Source organism: Acipenser ruthenus, chromosome 33 (assembly GCF_902713425.1).
Source record: "Acipenser ruthenus chromosome 33, fAciRut3.2 maternal haplotype, whole genome shotgun sequence".
In the NCBI taxonomy this organism is placed as follows: domain Eukaryota; kingdom Metazoa; phylum Chordata; class Actinopteri; order Acipenseriformes; family Acipenseridae; genus Acipenser; species Acipenser ruthenus.
In genome coordinates this window covers 6,300,955-6,317,326 of record NC_081221.1, presented here as the reverse complement: position 1 = coordinate 6,317,326, position 16,372 = coordinate 6,300,955, and the positions used below count along the sequence as shown (strand labels likewise).

The 16,372-nt window shown below is 42.8% G+C and overlaps 1 protein-coding gene across 5 annotated transcripts in view; it reads right to left on the bottom strand.

The window, feature by feature from the left end:
• Positions 1 to 275: 275 nt before the first annotated feature.
• The window catches only part of LOC117433381 (KAT8 regulatory NSL complex subunit 1-like), a 124,902-nt gene continuing 108,805 nt past the window's right edge, over positions 276 to 16,372 (bottom strand). For 4 of the 5 annotated variants that reach the window (XM_059006690.1, XM_059006688.1, XM_034055569.3 and 1 more), the window contains 6 exons: positions 12,059 to 12,198; positions 11,318 to 11,439; positions 10,420 to 10,477; positions 10,151 to 10,263; positions 1,546 to 1,798; positions 276 to 1,169 (listed from right to left, as the gene is read on the bottom strand). In XM_059006690.1, the coding sequence (XP_058862673.1) occupies positions 951 to 1,169; positions 1,546 to 1,798; positions 10,151 to 10,263; positions 10,420 to 10,477; positions 11,318 to 11,439; positions 12,059 to 12,198 (905 nt within the window). In that variant the 3' untranslated portion in view covers positions 276 to 950. The remainder of the gene's footprint in view (positions 1,170 to 1,545; positions 1,799 to 10,150; positions 10,264 to 10,419; positions 10,478 to 11,317; positions 11,440 to 12,058; positions 12,199 to 16,372) is intronic. The other variant, XM_059006691.1, reaches the window with a different exon arrangement.

Sequence of the window (16,372 nt, the reverse complement as noted above, 5' to 3'; positions counted from 1 at the left end):
CTTTGTTTTGTAGAACCAGCCACTAATGGTTCAAGTGAAAACCACATATAGCACATCACTAGAAGTTACAATTGTGTCAATTTCAAGTCTGGCAAACAAACTAATATAATATATTGAGCACTTACCAACTAATTTATATTATATTATATTATATTATATTATATATATATATATATATATATATATATATATATATGCTCAATACTCTCCAAATATACTGTAGAGAAACTGAAACTTCAACATCTATAAAATACCTTTGCAAAACATACCCTGGGTCAACAGAAATATGTATTTTGTTTATTGAGTAAACAAACTGCTGAAGTACAGACAGTTATATTTAAGTAAACATTGCCTAATATTGAGCAGTAAGATACAGCTGATGCTTGAACATCCAAAACAGAGTGAAGGTACACAGAAGACATACCTATTTTACATTGAACTGTTAAATTCAGTAAGGTTCACAACTAGTCATAAAGACTGCAGTCCCTAATCCAAGAAGTGCTCAGTAATCTTACATCGGTTCTACACAGAGCAGAGAAGAATGTCTGTTAATTGTTGAAGTTCTCTTAAAAGGAAACATAGCATAAATGCACTTTAAGGGAAAAAAAGAAAGTTGTTTTATGTCACTCCACTTTAAACTTACATGGGGACACAGACATCAACTATTGATACAAAACACCTTTTTCCATAACATTGTCCAAGTCCCTTAGTCTGCTACATAGTGCCCTGTATGTGTACACCTAATACATAATAGAAAAGGATGCCAGACCCGCCCATCCCATGTGTTCATCCTAAATCTTCGACCTAGTTTGCAATGTTTTTTTTTGTGATGAAAACAAGTTTAAAAACAGTTTCTAAATTCTGTATGTTCACTAAAAACTGTGAAATTTGACTGATGTTTGAATATCAAACAGCAGAATCTTTAATGCCAAAAAAGTCCTTCTGTTTATTCATCGGTGAGACGGTTTCAGTGCGGTTTGATGCCTCTGCTTGCTCTCCTCCGATACCGACGAAGTCGGCTCATTCTCCGACTCTTTGCTGAAGGAAGTGCTGCCAGAGATCCGGCGAATGCCTCGCATGGGCCAGTCCTGTAGCTCACAATGGTCCTCTGTTTCATTCACTGGGTCGGACGACAGTGGAAAAGTGCGCCTCTCCCAGGGTTGGACAGTCTGGCGGAAGGAAAAAGCAAAATAGAAGCTTATACCGCAGGTTCAAGGAATGAGTTCTGACAAGCAGATAAAGCATCAAGACAGCACTGCAAAAACACAGACACATCCTTCTGCTCTCTGTACTATTTTAGCTCAAAGCAAGATCTTTCACATGCCAGATTCTCTATATTCCTCCCCCACCTGTAAACACAAACAATGCCCAAGTTGTGTAACGGATATAGCAGCCTGCTAAGACGGACAGAATGACGATTCAAAATACTTTTTATATGCAGATGCCTAACAAACGTGCATATCGATTGAATAACTGAGGTGACCAACTGCTTTAAATCTCACTCAGAGTTTTCGTTAAGAATTGTTTGCTTTGAATTGTCCTTACCACTTCTTCAAAGCTGAAATCGGGCGTGGAGCAGCGTGTGTCTTCGCTGGACTGCAGACGATGAGAGTCCCGAGAACCAGGAGTGTATGGGTTTGAGATTGCATCCGGGCTGGCAGGACTGTGCGGAGAGGGCATGGGGCCAAAGTCTTGAAGGGAGTAGAAATGTGCTGTGTCGGGCGAGGCAGGTTGTGGTGTGGACGGGTTTGTACCACCCAGCAGTGGAGTTGTCCTTCCGTCCAACGATTTATAAGACCTAAAAATTAACAAAAGTATTTAAAATAAGTCAAATCTTGTTCATTTAAATAAATATGTCGAATAACCTGGTGGATATTAGTTTGTGATGGTTATGTATTGTCTGGGAATAACAGCTTGGGCGAACACTGGGGCACAATCGATTTCCACAGGCTTCTCTTGGTAATTTATGCTAAAAACCAGTGATTCTCAAACTTTCTTGTTCGCGGACCACCTGAATTCTTTTTTTTAACTTGGTGGACCACACAATGAACAGTATAACGGACTGAAAAGCACAGAAAACAAAATCACTAATACTAAGAATACCCTTAGACTTACCTTTCTTTGTTTTAATGCAATGGGTGGACCTGTTTCTGTGAGCAAAGTTATTTTAAAATTGGAGTTTTAACCACCCAGCTGCTTATCCAAAATTTCCATGTGGAGCGCATGCAAGTCCAAATTTGTCACTCCCGTGAGAATAGCGTGCAGGCGCTTATACGTGCATCTGCAAAGTTTAACAAGTCTTTTTAATGTGCTTCAATGAAAAAATAAGAAAACTGTACTGTAAAAGTGTATGCAGTTTTGTTTTTAACTGGCAGAAGGCAGCAGTCCCTAAGAAATGTGCTTGATAGACCGGGTCATCTGTATACACATAGCTGAGAGTGAAAAATGGATGCCTGTGTATCTACAGAGAATAAAACAAGATTTCTTTATTTATTTATTGGTGTTACAGGTTGTGAGGAAGCCTGATCAGGTTTGGTACTGGTCAAAATGACCTATTTATTTAACCTACACTTCACAGATAATAATTCATATAACACCGCTATACCCCTGTGCCTGAAACGGGAAGATACTGTATATGACGTGATGTATATGTGCTAGATAACGTTAGGTTATTATCATAATCCTGGTTCTCTGAAATAGAAATATTAACCATTACTAATGGGTTATTCCCCTTTAAGAACCCAAGAACTGAAAAGCATTATGCCAACAAACTCTCGCGAGAGTGCATGATGCAATGTGAGTTGCCCTGACAAAAGCACATTGCAGCCATTTGCAAATTCTCTTTTTACTTTTGAGTCTCAAGACTGATGGTTAATATTTCTATTTCAGAGAACCAGGGTTATAATAATACCCTAACGTTCTCTTTCAAGTACGAAATATTAACCATCACTAATGGGTTGTCGTGAGGACAGACGCAAGACTATGAGCTAACCGCGCTAGCAGTCCTACAAGGTGACAAGTCACTTACCGATCAATCCTTAGTTGAGGCAGCCCTCAAACCCTTGATCCAAACCCAGGACACAGCGGATCCACGATGTTCATCCTGTAGAACCTCGTGAACGTGTGGGGGGTTGCCCACACCGCTGCATTGCATATGTCCATGACAGATGCACCCTGGAACATCGCCCAAGAAGTGGCCTGCCCTCAAGTGGAATGGCCAGTGATCTTCTCCGGCGGGGGCAACTTCGCAAGTTGATACGCCATCTTCACAGTCTCCGTTAGCCACCTAGACAGGCGCTGTTTAGACAGAGCCTGGCCTTAGGACTGAGAACCGTAGCAAACAAAGAGTTGTTCCGACTGGCGCCAACCTTTTGTCCTCTCCACATAGTACGCCAGCGCTCTGAGAGGGCATAACGTGTGGAGCATTTTGTCTCTGTCGGACTGGAAAGGAGGAGGGTGAAAAGCCTCCAACTCCACCGACTAATTGATATGGAAAGCCGAAATATTCTTCGGCAAAAACGCAGGGTTGGTCCGGAGTGTCACTCGTGACCGCCCCTTCGCAAAATATAAACAGGCTGTGGCGACAGATCGTGCCTGCAGCTCACTTACTCGCTTAGCATAAGTGACTGCCAACAAAAAAGCTGTCTTAAAAGACAAAAGCTTTAGCTCTGCGGAATGGATGGGTTCAAAAGGTGGTTTCGTCAGTGCATTCAGCACAATTCAACCGCCAGTGAGGAACAACGTCCTTCCTTGGAGGACAGAGTCTCTTAGCTCCCTTCAAAAACTGTCCCGCCAGGAAATGTGCTCCTGGGGAGACTGAATCTATCTTCACATGGCAAGCTGAAATAGCTGCCAGGTAGACTTTCAGAGTAGAAGGGCTCTTTCCCATCATCCAGCAGATCTTGCAAAAACTGCAAGATCACTGCCATCGGGCATGTCGTGGGATCCTCTCCCTTCGACAGACACCATGTCTGAAAAACGCCCCACTTGTAGCCATACTGGGAACGATTGGAGGAAGCCCTAGCGTTCTGTAAGGTGTCAATCACCCTATTAGACAAACCCAGACGGCTCAAATGGAGCCGCTCAAGGGGCAAACCCAGAGCTGTAGGCTCGATGGGTCGTGATGCCACAGACTGCCCTGCACCTGGCTGAGCAGGTCGCGGCGACTGGGCAACTGCCAAGGCTGTCCACACAGTGAGGCTCACAACCTCGGGATGGAGTCTCCAATCTGAGCCGTCCGGAACCTGCCTCGAGAGGAGGTCTGCGGCAATGTTCACCACTCCAGGTAGGTGTACCGCTCAGAGAGAGAGGAGGTGGGTGTGAGCCCAGACCAGAAGCCTGGTGACCACCCTGTTGTGATCTTGTACCACTCTGGTGGTTGATGTAAGCCACCACTGTCGTGTTGTCCGTCCGGTGAAGCACGTGTCTCTGCCTGATCTCCTCTAGAAAGAACTGAAGGGTGAGAAACACTGCTTGCAGTTCTAGAAGATGTATGTGTTGGCCCCGCCATGGAGGCTGCCACACCTCTTGTGCACCCCGACCGTTCCACACTCCGCCCCAACCGTGGTTGGAGGTGTCGGTGGTAACGACTTCTCTTCTCGTGACCGCTCCCAGCCTGACGCCTAGACGTAGATGGGTCGGTTGTTTCCACCAAGAGAGAGTCCGGAGACAGAGCTCTACTTGAGCTGGCGTCAGTTGACTTTTCGCATGATTCACCTTCATACCTAGTCTGGATAGTTGATCGGTGACAAGTTCCGTGTGTTGCTGCGCCTGACCTGGTGACTTTACAAATGAGCTAGTCGTCCAGGTAGTTTAGAACTCTTGATACCCTTCAGTCTCAGAGTGTCCAGGATAGCGTCCGTGCATTTCGTGAAAACGCGTGGTGCTAGGGATAGGCCGAACGGCAGAACACAGAACTCCTAGCCCTTCCCTTGAAAGGCGAACCGAAGATACTTCTGTGGAAGTAGGCGTCCTGCAAGTCCACTGTCGTGAACCAGTCGCCCGGCCTGATAAACTGCGACAGCTGTCGCAAGGTCAACATCTTCAACCGCCTGCGGCTCAGATACAGGTTGACCTGTCTGAGATCAAGGATCAGTCTGAGGCCGCCGTCCCGTTTGGACACCAGAAAGTATTTGGAGTAGAACCCCCCAACCATGTCGGATGGTGGTAAGATGCGAATAGCCTGCTTCTGCAGGAGGGTTTTTAGCTCCTGAGCTCGTGAGTTGTTGGCTTGGGGGTCCTTGACCAGTGTATGGACCACACCCCGAAAGGGGGGCGGTCCGTGGCTGAATTGTAAGGAGTACCCCCGACGTATAGTGGTGAGCACCCACGCTTCCCTTGCCGCTTTGGACCGAAGCAACAAGTCGTCCACTGTAGGGCCGAATGTATGCCCTGGTGTGATGGGCGCATCCAGCACAGCAGCTTTGTTACTCTCCTTCAGCCTGGCTTGAGAAAGCCACAGCTGACGGCGCGCAGGCACCAATGCTGCCATACTCCGCCCTGTTGCTTGGCTCAGAAGCTTAGCTAGCCGTAGCAACATTCGGGAGATCAGCCGCAGCTCCTCTGTCTGATCAAGGGTAAGTCCTCCCTCAGCAGCAGAGCTCCAAATGTAGCTCTGGTAAGCCACCAAACATGTATTGTAGTTGCCCAACCGGGCAACGAAGGCATCAGCGGAGTAAGCCTTCTTCAGAAGGACCTCCGTAACATGACATTGCTTGTTCGGACAAGCAGCATCTTTGGACAGCAGCGCAAGGTTCACTGGCTGTGCCAAGGCTGGAATAGTTGACCCGACAGAGGGAAACTGGACCAAACCTATTTTATCCCCCTCGTGAACCCTATAGGTCGTACCCGACCGAGGGACTACAGAGGCTGTGGCCGGGTGTTGCCACGATGAGGTCAGTTTTCCTGCCAAAAATCCGGGTGGACAGGCGGGGCCTCAGGGTATCTCCTTCCGCTCATCATAAACAGAGCACCTCTCAACTGTCGCGCTCGGCATTGGCACCCTAAGTGCGTCATTGGCTCGGCGCATCAGGGGTATGAGCTCCCTAGGCAAGGGAATCAGAGGCAGCGAGTCCAATGCTGGATCCTCTGAGAAAAACTCCTCGTGCTCCTTAGCTCCTTCTGAAGCGAGGACAGACACAGCATCCTCCATCCTCAGTTCTGGCAGTGGAAGGGGGAGAGAGAAGCCACTAGTGAAGGTGGAGCAACAGGTGCTCGCATCACAACAGGTGCTTGCACCACAGCAGGTGCCTGCACTGGCAGAGACCGCTCCTGCAACAACTGGGTCAAAGTTGACTGCTGTTGCTGGAACAACTCACACATATACTGCCAGCGGTCCGATGATCGGGACCCTGTGCCTTCTCTTCTTACTCCTCGGGGAAGGAGAAGAAGCAGGAGAGGAAGAGGATGAGGAGGAAGAAGGACTCCTCCTCCTGTGCTTCCTGGAGGCGGAATCTTTGGAGCCACGTGCCCTGGCACCGCACTCAGCTGAGCGAGGTCTCTGGCTAAGCTCCCTGGAATGACTGGAACGGCGCTCCCTGAAGTAGCGCTCTCCAGAACTGAGCTCCCTAGCGTGCCCCCTATTGCTACCAGCTGCCTCCATAGGAGGTAACTGTGCCGGGGTAATGGAGCTATCACTTGACTGGCGCATAAGCCTGGAACGTAGTGATCGCTTGCTGAAAACAGCGCGCTGCGCACAAAAGGCAGGGTCCGCCAGAGCTCACTCTGCATGTTCCTGACCAAAGCAGCGCACACATCTTTCATGGCCATCAGCTGCTGGCAGCTTGGCGCCAATCAATGCAACTGTGAAACATATTAGTGTAGGTACTGAGACGTTGGTATCAACAGACTTAGTAAAAACTAGTCTGGGTACCCAATGTAAAGTATTACCTACAGTTAGCTTGGTACTGAACCTGGTACTGAGCGTTTGTTCTAGGTACTGAGGGAGTTGGTACCGACAAACTCAGTATAACTAGTCTGGGTACCAATAAAATATTATTGTTATGAAGTCTAACCAGTTAGCCTGGTACCGAACATCAGTTCTGGGTACCGTTGGTGTCAACAGACCTGGTATGAACCAGTCTGGGTACCAAATACAAATACCTACCGTCGGTACTGAAGGGTAGCGAAAAACGCGGTAGCGTTAGTACCGAAGCGTATGCAAATGCGGTAGCGCAGGGTACCGAAGCGTATGCAAACACAGTAGCGTCAGTACCGAAGAGTATGCAAATACGGTGCCGAAGCGTATGCAAACGCAGTACCGTCAGTACCGAGCGTATGAAGACGCGGTACTGTCTCAATATAGAATAATAACTCAAAGGCTGCGTCAACTCTGGTACCAAGGTACAAAGAAGAAAAAACACAAACCTTGTGCTAATGCGCAACAGCAGCAGCCAGCAATCCCACAAAAAGCAGGAGATCTCACGAAGAGATGCACGCCGACTAACTGTGTAACAGTACTACACTTTCAAAGGTTGTGTCAGCTCTGGTACCGAGGTACAAGAAACAAAAACGCTAACCTTGTGCTAATGCAAAACAGCAGCCAGCAATCCCACAAAAAGCAGGAGATCTCACGAAGAGATGCACGCCAACTAACTGTGTAACAGTACTACACTTTCAAAGGTTGTGTCAGCTCTGGTACCGAGGTACAAGAAACAAAAACGCTAACCTTGTGCTAATGCAAAACAGCAGCCAGCAATCCCACAAAAAGAAGGAGATCTCACGAAGAGATGCATGCTAGCTAGCTGTACAGTCAAGAAGACTGTGTAACTGTGGAATGAGCAGCACGAATACTACACTCAGTAGATCCACAGTTACAGGTTATCCTCATCGATACTGTTTTCTGTAAGATAAAGAAAAACAAGGGAAAGGGTATACAGTAATGTAAAACACTGAATACACAAAAAATAATATACAACAACAAAACTATCTCAACCGGGATAGAACTTTTGTCGGGGCAACTCACATTGCGTCATGCACTCTCGCGAGTGTTTGTTGGCATAATGCTTTTCAGTTCTTGGGTTCTTGAAGGGGAATAACCCATTAGTGATGGTTAATATTTCGTACTTGAAAGAGAAACACCTAAGCATTGATGAGGGTTTGAAGTGCGTCTACTTTGAAATCTATCACACAAAAAATAATTTCTAAAAGAGTGGTACGCCTGCATAAGTATTATGATGTTATTATAATGCTCCCGTTGTAAAAAAATATATTATTTTTACTTATATAATGCTGCCATTGGGGGGGAAAAAAAAGGTTTCTAAACATATGTTATTTTGTTATTTAAGTTCTATTGAAATACTGTATTTCTATTTATCATAATCACAATAAAACAAGCGGCACTTAAAAAAAAATATATAGCAAAAATTGTTTTGAAAATTGTCCAAATTGCTTATTTGAGGGCTAAGAAATGAAATCTGCAAAAAAGGGAGTTTTTTTAACATGGAAATTACCAAAATAAATGGGCAGCTGGGTGGTTAGAGAACAGTTCTAATTTACTTTTCATTAACACAAATTTACAGAGTGAAAAAAAATGGATAATTACAGCAGAAATTGATTTATGTAAATTAATAAATCTGTGAAGTTACAATACACCCATGAGGTACCAGCACAGTCAGAGCTACAAATCTCCAGCTAGAATCTTTATTTACAAAATTCTTGGATGCTGCACACTGATTGGCTGTTGAGGATTTCATGGCAGAACTACTTTTTGCCAAAGCACAGTTCAATTAATAATATAAATAAACATATTAAAAACTTACAATAAATATATACACATTGTTGAGAGGTCTTTTAAAGTTTTAAAAAATGAGTGACATTCCTTTCGTCACATTTGATCTTTTCGGAGGCATGACAAGTAGACAAATGGCTAGAATTACAAGCAGCAAAACCTTAATGAAATCGAAGAAAACTGAAATGATTGGGCAGCTGGTGTTTTTATTGATTTAATGAAACAAAGAAATGGTATATCGACTTAAAAACAGGTTTGTCTTGAAAATGTAAACAGGTCTGTTACAATAATTCTATGCTTCAGTGCGTAATTCGACGTCATGAGTACTCAATTTTGTTATGTTAGCCTGCGTGCTGGTCTCAAATCGCTCTGTAAACAGTGCCGATATAAACCGCAATGACAGCCTGTTAGTGATCAAGCATTTCAAAATGCCAATCATGTATTTTTGTATTGGCTTCTCCAGGTCAGCAGTAGTAATGTGTGGCTAGTGAACTTTATATTTGCCTCCTTTTCTGTATCTTTTCATTATCAACAAAAACACATGATTTGGAATTTTTAAATGCTTGGCTACCAACAAGCCTAACATTGCAGGTTATGTCAGCTCTGTTTACGGAGCAATTGAGATCAGCACAGAGGCTTCATTCTTTAATTAATTACAATAAATGGAAATGTTGAAAACCTCCAGTTTAATGTTTACAACAAATATAACCTTGCTTGAGGTACTTTTTTTCTCCAAAAGCAGAAGGATATAGAATAAAATTGTTTGTTTTTTTAAAAAATAAAAACACTTTTTTATTGCATCTGTTTTATAAGTGAGATAACACTCCAGGTTTGTTTGTTGTGTTGCATTAACATACGGCTTTGCTGGCTGAACCCAGCTACAGCTGTATGTTAATGCAACACAACACATGCCCTGTCGTGTGTTATGCCTTACTTTACAAGCTGCAGTGTTGAGGGCGTGTGAGCACAATACATGAAAACTCCCTAGTAAAGAATTTGACACTCCAAAACTATATATGATGGAGAATTTAGACCTTTTTTTAAATTTGGGTTTGCAATAGGTTCTACAAAACTATGCTGCTGCTTCCTTTCTGTAATTATTTAACCTTTCCATGGAAAACCTGAAGGGAGCCGCAAAACCACAGATTGAGAACCACTGCTCACTTAAATCTACTGTTGCCAGGCCCACTATATGCTGTCCTTGTGTTTTTTCCAGAGGTATGAATAGATCCTTGCTTGACAGCTAAACAGTCATTGTTACAGCATTGGTGAAGTATCTTTAAAATAATTAACAGGCCTTTGGTAGTACATGAGCTCGGTTTTCCTTTTCGCTCACTCTAGATATGATGCTAGTTACTTGAAGCTCCCCAGAGCCCAGGGTCTGATTGCAGGAGGTTTCGAAGGCCCTGCGGATGGACGTACCTGCTCCCCCGTCGCTGTGCTGCAGCAGCTGCAGTCCAAGTCCACCGGGAGCGCTCCAGCTCTTCGCATTTTAAATGCTGGACAGCAAATTCAGTATCCGACAAGTCTTCAATCTGAAAATGACAAAGTTATAAGACAGGCCCATTAGTATAAACTTTGAAACACACAAAAGTACAAAACAGGTCCACTGAATGGTTCTTAACTCTGGTATGCATGCATGCATACACTTCAATAATTGGATTTATAAATGTATTTATATATGTATTTACCTCCACACTGTCATCCTCTTCTGCTATTGGTTGTGCACAAACATCCACTTCCCGCCAACTACAAAAACAAACAAAAAAAAAAAAAAAATCACCAATATAGAAACAATCTCAAACTATTAAGCAATAAATAAAATTAAAGGGTGGACAGTTTTAAGAGTTTATCTGTTTACTTACAGATTCAATATTTATTAAGTATGGTAAACTACAAATCACATTATTGGAAACATACTGTATGTATTCATACAGTATATCCTTAATTTAATGCAAAAGCTGTTTCTGAAATATCAAGCACTAAAATAGAAACAAAAAATACAACTTATCCATACCAATTTTGTTGTTGCCAATTTTTATTATTTTCTCCCAATTTGGAATGGCCAATTATTTTTAGGCTCAGCTCACTGCTACCACCCCTGTGCTAACTCGGGAGAGCGAAGACGAACACACGCTGTCCTCTGAAGCATGCGCCGTCAGCCGACTGCTTTTTTTCACACTGCGGACTCACCATGCAGCCACCCAAGAGCTACAGCGTTGGAGGACAACGCAGCTCTCGAGCAGCTTACAGGCAAGCCCGCAGGCGCCCGGCCAGACTACAGGGGTTGCTGGTGTGCAGTGAGCCGAGGACACCCTGGCCGACCTAAACCCTACCCCCCGGGCGACGCTTGGCCAATTGTGCGCCACCCCCTGGGAGCTCCAGACCACGGTCGGCTGTGGAATAGCCTGGACTCGAACCGGCGATGTCCAGGCTATAGAGCGCATCCTGCACTCCTCACGGAGCGCCTTTACCGGATGTGCCACCTGGGAGCCCTTGATTTAGGATTTTAAAACACCTTTCCATCATTGTCAATGTTCACATTTTTGCCCACATGCATCAACTACAGGAAATCCAGATTTTTTTTACCTTGGTGTGATGATTTCCTTGTACTGAAGTTTCTCAACTCGAGTTGTGGCAGCAACAGACATTGGAATAACAATATTGTTAATATCAAATGAACTTTCTCCTCTTCGCCTCCGCACTGGCTGCTGTGAAATGAAAATAGAAAAATACAGTCAAGAAACACAGCCGATGGAAATCAAGGTCTTGAAACAGATAACATAGGCTAAATTAAATGACAATTTCAAATATTTCACTTTGTATTTATTATTATTATTATTATTATTATTATTATAATAATAATAATAATAATAATAATAATATAGTGCCTTTCATAGTGGACCACCATCACAAAGCACTTTACAGAGGTAGGCTGTGAAATCTGCATTATATGCAGAGTCACTTACAATAGGACACTGATTTAACATCTTATCCGCAGGATGGAGCACAAGGAGGTGGAGTGACTTAAGGTTTAAGGTTGAAAAATAATTTATATAGCAACCACACTCTGTTTTTTGATGTCTTAAGTCTGGGGATGCTGCACCATGTTACGTACTTCAAACAAACCAAATTCTTTCTGTGTGGAATACAGAACGATACGGCTGCATCACCATGTTATTATGATTTTTTTTTTTTTTTTAGGTTAGGGTACAGGATAGCATAACAGATTTTACAACTTCAGAATTTCATTAAAATTACTGCTTTAAGCGTGAAAACCAACCCATTCTTTGTGTTCCGCAATGTCAAAAGGAAGGTAAATGGTCTCACCAGTGTGCTATTGGTAGCTATAGGTGTGGAGTTCTCCGAGGATGTGGAGAGCTGTCTCATCAGAGGACTGTGGGGGGGCATGTGCAGCCCCAACAGTGAAGACCATGGACTTCCTGTGTCCATGAAGTGCCTTGGGGGTGCTGGGTGGAAAAGGACAAAAAAAAACAAACAAAAAAAAAAAAAAAAATCACACTTTAACACACACACACAATAATAAGGGACCGACCTAATTCGCGATTTTTGTGAATTAGGTAATTGCGAAAATCTGGAAATTGAGGGGTCACCGCAAAATTCACCTCTTTAGGGGCCAATGCATACAGGACTAGTATAGAGAGAAAAAAAAGAAGCCTAATTTAAAATGAACTACTGCACACCGCAAGTAACGCAAATTATATATCTTAATTCGGTAGATAGGCTTTTTTTTTATTCCTTCACCGTCCTGTGTGCATTGCACTTAGGAAAATAAAAAATAAAACGTCCTTCGGCAAATACCATTTTAAAAAAAGTACTGATACAATTGGGTGCCATCTAGCCTAATATAGTCAGGAGTTGTGAGGTTTACAGATGCTGTCTGAACAGGTGCATCTTGGAGGAGGCCCGGAATGTAGTCAGGGACTTAGCAGTCCTGATATTCGTGGGTAGGTCGTTCCACCACTGAGGGGCAAGGGTGGAGCAGGCTCTGGAAGCGGGGGAGCAGGGGGTGCAGCTAGCTGATCTGCCGGTAAGAGTGGAGCGTTTCCAGAGTCCTTGATTACCTCGGGGAGAGCATTTCAGAGGCTTAGTGTGTAACTGCAAAAAGCCCCATCACCCATAGAATGGAGCCTGGTTTTGGGGACACTAAAAAGGCCAGAGGCAAGTTATGTACAGGAACGTAATTAGTTAATAGGTCTGAAATGTAAATTGGAGCCAAACCACTCAAGGTCTTCTAGGTCAACAACAACAACATTTTTAAATCAATCCTACTCTTAACAGGCCACCAATGCAATTATGCCAGAACAGGTGTTATAGGTTCACTGGATTTAGATCTAATTAAGACCCAAGCAGCCCAGTTCTGAACATACTAGCGTTCTGTGATACTTCATTTAGGGAGTATCGATACAATACCATGCACAGTATCATGATATTCAATACTACATGTTAAATGCCTGCCATATTTCTTCTTTTGCAAGTGCAAAGTGCATAAGAGGCCAATACACAGTTAATAATTGACACTGACAATAAAAATTATAATAAAACTGGTAAGAAAGCACAACACTTAATGTAGCAGACAACATTATTTATTTCTTGCAATAAAAAAAGAGAACTCTGCTGTTTTGGCCAGCTTAAAATACTCCAATTACAAGGAAACTCTTAATTCTTATATATAACAAAATAAAAGACATACTTTCCTTGAAGCAGACTTTTCATAACTAGGCCAAATGTTTTACATACAGGGGTATCTTAGAATTCCCCTAAAAAAGTGAGCAAGGAATGAAAAAATGAAACACTGTTGTGGAAGCTGACTTACAGGGTTACTTCAAGAAATGGCTTGATGAGGTTCTTGCTTCAATCAATAAAACGTGCCAAATGGACCTCCTCTTGTTTGTAATATTTCTTATGTTCTTTAAGTCACATACAACATAACACCTCCATGAATCTATACTGTTCAAATATTTTAGAAAGTAAACAAGTAAACAGAGTATAATTCTAAACTAGACTAGCCTGAATGATTCATGTACACTGTAAAAAATATATATATATATTTTTAAAACAAAACAAAGTAATGTGTTACATTAGGAAATACACACAACCGTTGTATTCCTTAATTTTAAACACTGTGCGTTCATTAGTAAAGAACTGCTTTACTAAAAACGCTGCTAACATACGCAATTCAATAGTGAAAAATTCAAAGTTAAGCATTATATTTAATGCTACATTTCTAAAACAAACAGGCCACTAATGTACATACCTTCCTCTTACGTGCTATTCAAAACAACACCCCAGTGTACCTTAAATAAGACATTTTACTAGCAAGAGGAAGCCATTCGGCTCATCATGCTTGCATTGGTTGTTAAATCTTGCAAAGAAAGTAAATTAGACAAAAGACAACCACTCTGGCTACTATAATAAACCAAGTACTTTTTATTGCTTTCATGTTGAACTTGTAGCCGTTTGCATTGGCGGAATTTTGTAGTGTGACTTGGAAGCTTTATAGGCCCTTTGCTTTCCTCTGCAGGTGAAGCGTCGCATTGGTCCTGTTAGGGAAACTGATATGCTGGCAATGAAGTCTGTGTTCATTCCGGTCTTTCCACCGCTCATGCATGCAATTCAAAACATTATCATATTATTATCATAACCCTGGTTCCCTGAAACAGGAATATTAACCATTACAAAATGGTTGTTTCCCCTTTAAGACACCCAAACCTAAAACTTTATACCAAAAACTCTCGTCAGAGCAGTGTAACGCAGCTGCTGCTCCGACCCCAGAGCGCAATATAGGAGCTGCGCACACTGACAACAATGTAATTTTCCTTCAAGAACTGCAACAATGAACGCCGCAACCACAAAGTTTATGGTTAATATTCCTATTTCAGGGGAGGTCATGTGGTTGCCCGACTGTAATGGCTGCGTAGTTGCACCGTTCCGCAAGCCGTGGCACTATTTATTTAAAATCCTAAAACTGTCCTCTAGATATCTAAATCGAAGACACACACAACATACAAGAAGCAATGTCTGAGAGAAGGTCACAGGGGGCGTTCGGATAAGCCAAATTCCATATCTATGACTTCAGCCAAAGATACCGGGGGTCCTGAAACCGAGCCGGAGCTGTCCCTGAACTTTCTTGCTAAAGAGATGCGGTCAGTGAGACTGTTTATGCAGAACATCGCCTGTTATACAACTGCTATTAAAAAAAAAACAAAAAAAAGGTTGGCGAAGTGCAATCTGTTCTAACAGACCGAGTTGGGGAGGCAGAAGGAAGGACTGTCAAAGTGGAGGAACGAAGAGACTCATTTACCGAGGCCTAACAGACCACGCTGAAACAGCTGGAGGCACTGAGAGAGCGGGAGGAGGACTTGGATAACAGAGGCCAGCGTAACAATCTGAGGATTTTGGGGGTTCCTGAAGGAATAGTATGATCGAATTCCAGCAAAATGAGATCCCCAAAATGCTTAAAACATTCTTTTGATGGGCAATTAGAAATTGAGAAGGCTCATAGAGCATTGTCACCCAGGCTAAAGGAGGGCCAGCGACCAAAAGCGATAATGCTGAAGCTGTTAAGGTTCCAGACAAAGGAAGAGATTCTACGCAGAGCAAGGGAGATGCGGTCTTTGGCATAGCACGAATCAAGCATTATGATATTCCCGGATTACTGAAATTCTGGCAGATAAAAGAAAAGCTTCCGGTCCAGTCAAGAAGGAATTGCATATACAAGGATTAAATTTCAGTCTGTGCTACCCGGCCATTTTGGTGATAGAACTCAATGGACCCTCACACTCTCATCACTCCGGAAGATGCCTCAGATTTTGTTAAATGGAAAAATACTGAAGGAAGAGACTCAGAACTAAACATTATTATTACTGACATGATCAACCTCGGAACAATCCGGGATTTGCTGAAGAATTTCACATAAGTAAAACTAACAGGCTGACATCCTAAAATATCCCCCTTGATAACACTGATGTTACTTAAAGTGAACACTTTCAGTCTGGTTATATATGGCTGGATAACTTTAACTGATTGTATTACTAAGGTTATGCATATAGTTAGATGCATTTTTTTTCTTTTTTCCTCCCTTATTATTATTATTATTATTATTATTATTATTATTATTATTATTTATTTCTTAGCAAACGCCCTTATCCAGGGCAACTTATAGTTGTTACAAGATATCGCATTATTTTTACATACAATTACCCATTTATACAGTTGGGTTTTTACTGGAGCAACCTAGGTAAAGTACAGCAGCAGTGTCCCCACCTAGGACTGAACCCACGACCCTCCGGTCAAGAGTCCAAAGCCCTAACCACTACTCCACACTGCTGCCCTAGAACATGAAATGAGACTTAACAATAATAAAAAGTTTAACAAATTAGAGAAAAAAACAAAACAGATGATGATAACAACAACAACAACAACAACAACAACAACAACAACAATAGACCCAAATAATAAGAATGTTTTTTTCTGCATTCCATTGCTAGCAAGCAGGGAATACTGACACTGTACTAAAGGCTTCAGAATAGGCTGCCTGGCCAATGGTAGTTGAAACAGCAGTGATTCTGGCCAAGGGGAGTGTAGATGAGGAGGTGACAGTCTGCCTTCTTGTGGATAGAG